We start from the raw sequence: 7,872 nt of genomic DNA, 5'->3' as shown, positions 1-7,872 counted from the left end.
CGGCCCTGACCGCCCCCTCGCCTGAGCGCTCGCGGGGCCGCGGCCCGGCTTCTGGGGCGGGGAGCCGCGATGCAGCCCCCGTGCCCGTGACAGCCGCCCCGGGAGCCCCCGCCCACCTCGGTTTTGATTTCGTTTGTTTTGCCCCTTCCACTTGGCGAAGGGGGGGCAGTGGTTTTTTTTGCCCCCCCCCCCTTCATCTTCCCCTTTCTCCCTGCCCCCTCCTCACTTCCCCGCTGGCAGCGGGGCGGAAGGAAGCCGCGGCCTGCCCGCGCGCGGGGGTGTCGCAGGGGGCGAGGGGCAGAGCAGCAGGCCTCTGGGTTTTAACGCGACCGGATTTTTTTTATTTTTAATTTTAATTAACCCCCCCTGCCAAAAAAAAAAAAAAAAAAAGAGGGGAAAAAACACAAAAAACCAAGATGGCTGGAGGTGGCGGTGATGAGCGCGTTGGCTGCTTTTTTTTTTGATCTGATGATAAAGCCGAGAGGCGACAGCAGCTGGCGTTGCACGGGCTCGGCGCGGAGTTTCCCCTCGTTCAACTGACACATCAGGCGCCGACTTCGCGGGGTGGTGCCGCCGCCGGATCCAGCTCCTCGTTTCTCTCCCCTTTTTTTAAAATTATTATTATTTTTTGTGACTTGAGGTTTTTTTGGGGTTTTGTTTTTTTTTTGGGGGGGTTGTTTGTTTTTTTTTCCACCCCCCCGAATTTAAATCCGCCCTTCTCTCTCGCGCTCGCTCGCGCTCGCTCTTAAAAGCCAGAGGAAGAGAGCGAGGCAACTCAAAATGGCTGAGGATTGAATAGATCCTGCTGGAATTGTACATTTCAGCACTCTCCTTTGAGCTTTTTTTTTTCCTCTCTCCTCTCTCTCCTCTCACCCCCTTCGCAGGCTGGATCTAAAAGGAGAAATAGCTTTCATGTCAGAGGGAAAACAGAGAAGAGGAGGAAAAGGAGGGGGCAGGGTTTTTCATTAGCAGTTGAGAAATTCCTTTTCAGTTTGATCAAGGCATGCCTGCCTTCCTCCCAGCGACCGCAATCCTCAGCGTTTGATTTGATTTGATTGTCTTATTTCGGATGATTTTCTTTTTTTTTTCTTTTTTTTGGTGAGGGGGGTTCACTCAAATCGGGAGACCTCCAGTTTCTGAAAGAAGCCAGCCTCAGTGGTGATTTTTTAAAGCCAGCCCTTAGTGAGGATTTAGAGCAGGTTGATTTTTTTTTTTTTTTTTTCCTCCTTCCCCCAAACCGATTTCTTCTTCATTCCCATTTGTGCAAGGAGGAAGGGGCTGGGAGGTTTCTTTTGGCTCCGGGCTGGATTTTCATCTGAATGACTGACTGACCCATCCAAGATCTCGCCACCAAAAGCATTTTTTTCCCCATTTTTTTTTTTAGGCTGCTCAGCTGGGTTCGAAGCAAATCATTGGGGCGCTTTAAAGAATCCAGCTTGTCATTTAACCTTTTTTTTTTTTTTTTTAATTTAATATCATCCTCCTCCCGCTTGGATCTTAACTCTTTGATTTTTATTTTGAAAGACTTCGATTCCTAATTCCCTCAGGGAGACAAGGAGGAAAAACAATAATAAAATAAAAATCGGAGGCAGCCTCCTCTCTCGGGCGCTGATCAGGTTGGTGGGAGGGAGACCAAACCTCCCTTTAAAAAGATTGAATGTCAGTTGCCAACCTAAGACGCGGAAAGTCAAATCCGGAGCTCTAAATTTAGGAGGTTTATATGGAACTTGGACTCTGCGACTGGATTTTGTATGGATTTTTTTGCAACCTTTGGTAAGTTTCGATTCGCCTCCTGGAAGCGCAAGAAACAAACTGCTCTTTAGACTTGTTTAAAATCGTGGGTTCTCCACCCAAAAGCTTCTGTCTCTCTCTTTTTTTCAGCTGTTCATGCTGGGTCTTAGTCAAATCGTATGTATCGATTTCTGTTGTTTGCTTGTGCTTGATTTGATTTTTTTTTTTTTCACCTTTTATGTTTTAGGGTCTGTTGTCTTATTCCTTTCCCAGCCTGTGTCTGCATCTATGATTTTTATTTTCCCTTCTCAAATAGCCATTTACCGTGAGACTTCCTGTTGCAGGGGGGGAACCCAGTTTCCGTCTGCATCTGTAGCTCTAGCTGAAATATTGCGAGAGAAACTGTAAATAGATCGGCAGACATGGCTGAGAATTGGAAGAACTGTTTCGAGGAGGAGCTGATCTGCCCCATCTGCCTGCATGTCTTCGTGGAACCTGTTCAACTTCCTTGCAAGCACAATTTCTGCCGGGGCTGCATTGGGGAGGCGTGGGCCAAAGAGACGGGGCTCGTGCGCTGCCCCGAATGCAACCAGGCCTACAACCAGAAGCCCAACCTGGAGAAGAACTTGAAGTTGACCAACATCGTGGAGAAATTCAACTCGCTCAACCTGGAGAAGACGCCCTCGGTCTTGCACTGCGTCTTCTGCCGCAGGGGCCCCCCGCTGCCGGCCCAGAAGATCTGCCTGAGGTGCGAGGCGCCCTGCTGCCAGTCTCACGTGCAGACCCACCTGCAGCAGCCCTCCACGGCCCGCGGGCACCTCCTGGTGGAGGCAGACGACGTGCGGGCCTGGAGCTGCCCCCAGCACAACGCCTACCGGCTGTACCACTGTGAAGCGGAGCAGGTCGCCGTGTGCCAGTTCTGCTGCTACTACAGCGGGGCCCACCAGGGACACTCCGTGTGCGACGTGGAGATCCGTCGCAACGAGATCCGGGTAAGTGGCCCCCGCGGCGCGGCTAAGGGGGGGCTGTCCACCTCCGCCCCCTAAGCCGTTGGGTGTCGGGCCGCCGACCCCGCGGCCACAGTCTGACACGCGAGGGGCCTGGCGGGCGCAGGGAGAGAAAGGAGGAAGTAAACAAAAGCAGATGTGCTCGTCTGCTCCGGGAGGGTGGGGGAGAGACCCCCGGGAGCAGGGCACTGGTGGGCTGGCATGTCCTCCTCCTCCTCCGTGGCTGCTCAGACAATGGCGAGGGGGAAACGGTGGCGTATTGCATGGGAACCTTTTTGCAGTCGTTTGTCACTGCCCGATGACAATAGGCCGTCGAGCTGCCTCGCAAACTGGTTAGCTCCGTCGAGGGCGAAGGTAACTCGCCGAGGCGGCGAATCGCGGGCGCTACATAGGTGCGCTCTGCCGGGGGGGCCCGGCCCCGTGATCTGCCCATCGCCGGGGAAACAACAAAGAGAGGATCCTCTCCTTTGTAAGGCCCATCAATGTCAAATTGCTGTCTCCTTTCTTTCGCTGCAGCCCCGCTCCAGCAAAATCCCTCGGGAGCCGGGTGGTGGGGCAGGATGTCCCTGGCCCCCGGGTGCAGGGGAGGATGCTGGCACAAAATGGGCCTCTTTTTTTTCTGCTTGTGGGGACTGGGCTTGACATTTGCTCCAACAATGGGGAGTTTGTGGCAGGGAGAGGGCTGAGACACGGCCGGCCCCGGCCCCGGCCCAGAGCAGCGCAGAGCCCTGGGATTTCTGCAAGGCGGTGCCCAGAAGTGGCATAATAGGGGGTTTTGTCCGATGGGACCGGGGGGCTGTTGCTGGGTGGCCCCTCCTCTGCTGGGTCCCGAGGTCCTTGGGCCTTTGCTTCCCCCGGCTCATCGGACGGACCCTCGCAGAGAGGCCCTCGAATTGCTCCCAGCGTCGCAGCCACGCAGAATAAATATTTAACAATGAATTGAATGGCGATTACTGTAAAACGGGGATGATTTCCTGTGTATTTTAATGTTGCCAGAATGAGTCACCCTTCAGCCATTTAAAAAAAAAAAAAAGTCATAAATAAAAATTGCAGCATAATTACCTTCCAGTTGGATGGCTCGGGTGGGGCGGAGGCCTCGGGAGAGAGGAGCTGGCATGGAGGGATGGGAAGGGGATTTTCCTCCCTCGTTTTTTGGGAGGAAGCCAGAGGCCGTGGCAGAGATGCTCGTGGCTCTGCTTCCTGCCCACCCGTGGGAAGGGGGAAATCCAGCCCGGCCTGGGGGGAAGCGCTGTCGTGAGCCCATTGGTAGGAGCTGGTCTCTTTGTGGGGCGGATGCTCGGCCCAGGAGACGCCGCGGGTCTGGAGCCTGTTGTGTGGGATTCCCGGGGAGCCGACATGGTTTTTCCAGCTCCGTTTCCAGGAGGCTTCAAAGCTGTCCCGGGACGGCCCGGCGGAGCCAAACCCTGAGCTTCCTGCCCGGCTGCTTTGGGAATTTGGGAGGCAGCAGGGCCCAGTGGGCACTGCTGGGGTTTAGGCCCAGCTCGCCCTATGGCTTAGGACCGGGGTCCTGCCTCAGCCCCTCTCCCCCATCGTTAAAGCAGTGAGAAACCCCGTCTCCCCCCAGCCGCTGAAGTCCGAGGTGGTTGGCAGGATTCGGGCCTCTTCATACCCCTGCTCTCCTTGGCAGCCGGATGAGAAGCCGTGGCTTTCCGACAGCGGTCAGGGCCAGGGCCCCTCCTGGGGGTGGCAGGATTAATTAGAAGTGTGGCGAATCCCTCGTTAGCCCCAGGGAAGGCAGGATGAGCAGAGTCGGGGTATTGGTATGGCTGCGCGAGCGCCCCTTCGCTGGGGAGAGGGGGAAGGTGCCGAGAGCTGGCGCACAGCCATTTGCTCCCCGCATCCCACTGAGCTGCTCTCCGGGGGCACCCGGGGGGGTGTAACAAATAGATCGGGGGCTCGGCCTGGTCTTGCCTGCTGCGGCCTCGCTGCGGTGCCCTGGCCTAGCGAGGGGCGTGAAACCCGGCCATGGCAAGAGCCTTGCGCTGAGCTGGTTGTGGAGGTCCGGGGCAGGAGATGATGGTAGTTTGGTGGTGCGGACACTGTTCCAGGCGGCCCTGCCTGGCTCGTCTTGCCCACCTGTGCTGTCTCTGCAAGGGGATCCACCCCACTTCCTGGGGATCTACCCCGTTTTCTACATTGGCACTACCACCAGGGCAGCACCCAGTAACAAGCAGAGGCCTCCGGGTCCCGGGCTCAGCAAGGGTCTAGGGCAAGGTGCACGTTTGTACAGCGCCTGGCGCGCACGGCCCTAATCCGTGACTCCTCCGGCTCCCAGCGCCTGGCATCAGGCAGGCGGCACATACAGCGTGCAGTGAGGCTTGCTCTCACGTGCATGCTGCGTTTTTTTTTTCCCTCCCTCTCTGACACGGTTTTTCCCCTTTATTTCCTGTTTTTGCAGCATTTAAAACAGACCGAACCCTCGGTGGTGCTGCTTTGACATTCAGTTCATCTGGAGGCACCCAACTGGCTCGGGGGGGGGGCACTCCTTTCCTGCCCGCTGTGGACCTTGTGGTCCTTGCTCTCACTTCAAATGGGACCCGTTTCCCACTCTGGAGAAACCCATAAAGCCCTCGACACCCCCCGCCCCCCAGCAGCAAATTGAATTGTGAGCTCGTGCATTTTGTCCGCAGAGAAAAAAAACTGCGTCCGATGCCGGCGTCCTGTAGCGGGGGGGTCTGCAGGGAGGGAGCCCAGCGGAAGGGCACATTTCCCCCAAACCTCTAGCTGCTGTCCTGGGTTTTACAGTACAGGCCGTTGATTTTAGGCCTGTCGGTGTGCCCCCTCCCCCCCCGTGCACTTGGGAATTCAAGATGCCATTTCTAGCTATCGCCGCAGCCTTGTTTTCTGCAATGGGGACCCAGCACGTTTTTGGTCCTGCTCTTCACCGGGCTTTGAAGGCGGAGCTGCAGATGCTGGCCGCGGGGAGAGATTTCTTCTGTCTTTTACCCTTTTTTAATTTTAATTTTTTTTTTGGAAGGATATCGTTTTCGGTGAGAGCTTCCGAGCAGCGCTCCCTCTGCAGGCGCTGTGCCGGCATAGCCCTCTCCATAGAGGATTTGGTTCATGGGTGGGGAGAGAAGGTTTTTTGGCTCTGTGGTTGGCTCGGGAGGGAATTTTTTTTCTTTGAATCACCCAGGTAGCTGAGTTGAATTCCTCCTGCCTTTGAAATACCAGAGGACGGGGAAGTCGGCACTTGCCAGTCAAAGTATGAAGCGTGCGGGGGAGAAGAGGGGTGGGGGACAATCCCTGTGCAAATGCACCTTATGGCAGCAAGGTGCGGGGGGATTTTGGTGCAAACCTTGGCCCGGTTCTGGCTTTTCCTACCCAGCTTCATTGACTGCTCCAGCAAGGAGCCAAACCTGGTGGCTTGCTGATGGGCCCTAAAGGTGGCTCCCCGACGGGCCAGGCTTCTCTGGGCCCGCAGGAAATGTCGAGGCTCTCCAGTTCCAGCCCCGGACTGGGGTGACTGGGACCAGCAGGGACTACGGGCTCTTGTAGGCTGGGTGGCCGTTTCATTTTTTGTGAAGAAAAACAGGTTTGGTAGCTTGTGCCTGGGGTTTGATTTCGCAGGCTTAGCCATTTTCCAGGCGCGTGGTTCTGCAGCCGTGTTTCCCACCAGCACCTTGGCGGAGGTCACACCGGGCACGTTTTCCTCGTCTCTTTGCTTAGACGATTCTCGCCTGTAGCCTCGGCTCGGGAGGACATCCCGGTGGGGCTGCCTGCACCCCCCAACCCCGGGGTTTTGCCAGTCATCGCCGTGCCTGGAAATTTAGAGGAGGGACGGGGTGGGGTGGGGTTTGCACTGATTCACTAGCTGGAAATCCGGCGAGGTCAGCGAGGCTTACGCCAGGCGTGAATTTGATCCCCGGCGCCTGCGGGGAAGAAGGGTGGTACCTCTCGCATTCCTGGGCCATTGTGGAGCTCAGCTGGCGGGGCGGTGGGTAGAAATATGCATCTCCTCCTTCGCTCTCCCGTCCCCGGCTCGCGCCTGCCGCGCCGCGCCACGCAGACAGCTGGCAGTCGCAGCTGCTCGCGACGCAGCCCCGCGCCCCTGCGCTTCCCCTCGGCTTCGGCGTGGGTGGCACGGACTGTGAGAAGCCGAGCGGCCGCGGCCAGGGGGACAGAGGCGAGGGTTTCGGCCATGAAGCCGGTGAAATGAGCAGGCGGCCGAGCCCCGTGGGAGGCGCCAGGCGGAGCGACGGGGGGCTTGTGCTGTGACGTGGAGGGGGCGTGCGGCTGGGGGATGGATGTGCCGTGTAGCGCTCAGCGCCTTGTTGCCCGGGGGCCCGAACTGCCTCAGAGACGGCAGTGAACAAGGCCTCTCTGCATCCTGGGGGGTAGATTTAACCCAGTTTATAGCTAGGAAAACCGAGGCAGAGATCTCCTGGCTTCCGATGAACCTTGTTCAAATAGCAAGAAGATGATGGGAAGGGGAATCGTTCTCCCCTGCCGCAAAGAGCAGGACAAGCAGCGGGCAGCTTGAACCGTGGCGAGGAAGCATTAGATTAAATCTCAGGGAAAACCTTCCCGGGGGTCAGAGCAGCAGGACAGCGGGCCAAGGCGCCAGGCCGAGCTGTGCGGCCGCCTTCCCCGGAGAAGCTGGACGGGCAGGTGCCAGGATCCACACGCGGGGTTGCACTGGCTAGTCGCTGTGTTTCCACCTGTGGCCCCGGGGAGGGGCCCATGAATCCCCCCAGGCCTGCGCACCTCAGTGATCCCAGACCAGCCATGCCAGTTGCTGGTGCCCTTCTAGGAGCCTGGACATCTCAGCCCATCCCCACGGCTGCGCTTGAGCCTGCACAAACACAGCTGGTCGCGGCAGGCCCTGGTCTGGACCCGCGTGGCCTGGTATCTGGGTTAGTCTGAGCCAGCCCGGGGTGTTTGTGCAGCGCCAGGCGCTGTAGGAGCAAGGCTGGCTCTTGTGCCCAGGGTCTCCGCACCAGGGAGGGGAGGAAGGGCCGATGGGGGCAGCCGAGAAGCGCGTCTGAAGACCTGGCAGGCGGGGGGAGGAGGTCTCCATCCCCCCGTTCTGCTGCAGCAGGGCCCGATCCTGCCCTGCGCCCCTCCAGGTTTGCCCCCGGTCGCTTGGAGCAGAGTGCCATGGTGGGGGTGG

General features: G+C 57.8%; 1 protein-coding gene across 2 annotated transcripts in view; it reads left to right on the top strand.

Moving 5' to 3' along the window:
- Positions 1-251: 251 nt before the first annotated feature.
- The window catches only part of TRIM8 (tripartite motif containing 8), a 28,457-nt gene continuing 20,836 nt past the window's right edge, over positions 252-7,872 (top strand). Inside the window, exons 1-3 of one of the 2 annotated variants that reach the window (XM_019555733.1) lie at positions 252-1,773; positions 1,882-1,908; positions 2,076-2,723. In XM_019555733.1, coding sequence (XP_019411278.1) covers positions 2,154-2,723 — 570 coding nt within the window. In that variant the 5' untranslated portion in view covers positions 252-1,773; positions 1,882-1,908; positions 2,076-2,153. The remainder of the gene's footprint in view (positions 1,774-1,881; positions 1,909-2,075; positions 2,724-7,872) is intronic. The other variant, XM_019555732.1, reaches the window with a different exon arrangement.

The sequence above is a fragment of the Crocodylus porosus genome, unplaced genomic scaffold (assembly GCF_001723895.1).
Source record: "Crocodylus porosus isolate Cpor-Errol unplaced genomic scaffold, CroPor_comp1, whole genome shotgun sequence".
NCBI classification, from domain to species: domain Eukaryota; kingdom Metazoa; phylum Chordata; order Crocodylia; family Crocodylidae; genus Crocodylus; species Crocodylus porosus.
This window is presented reverse-complemented; position numbering and strand designations above follow the sequence as displayed.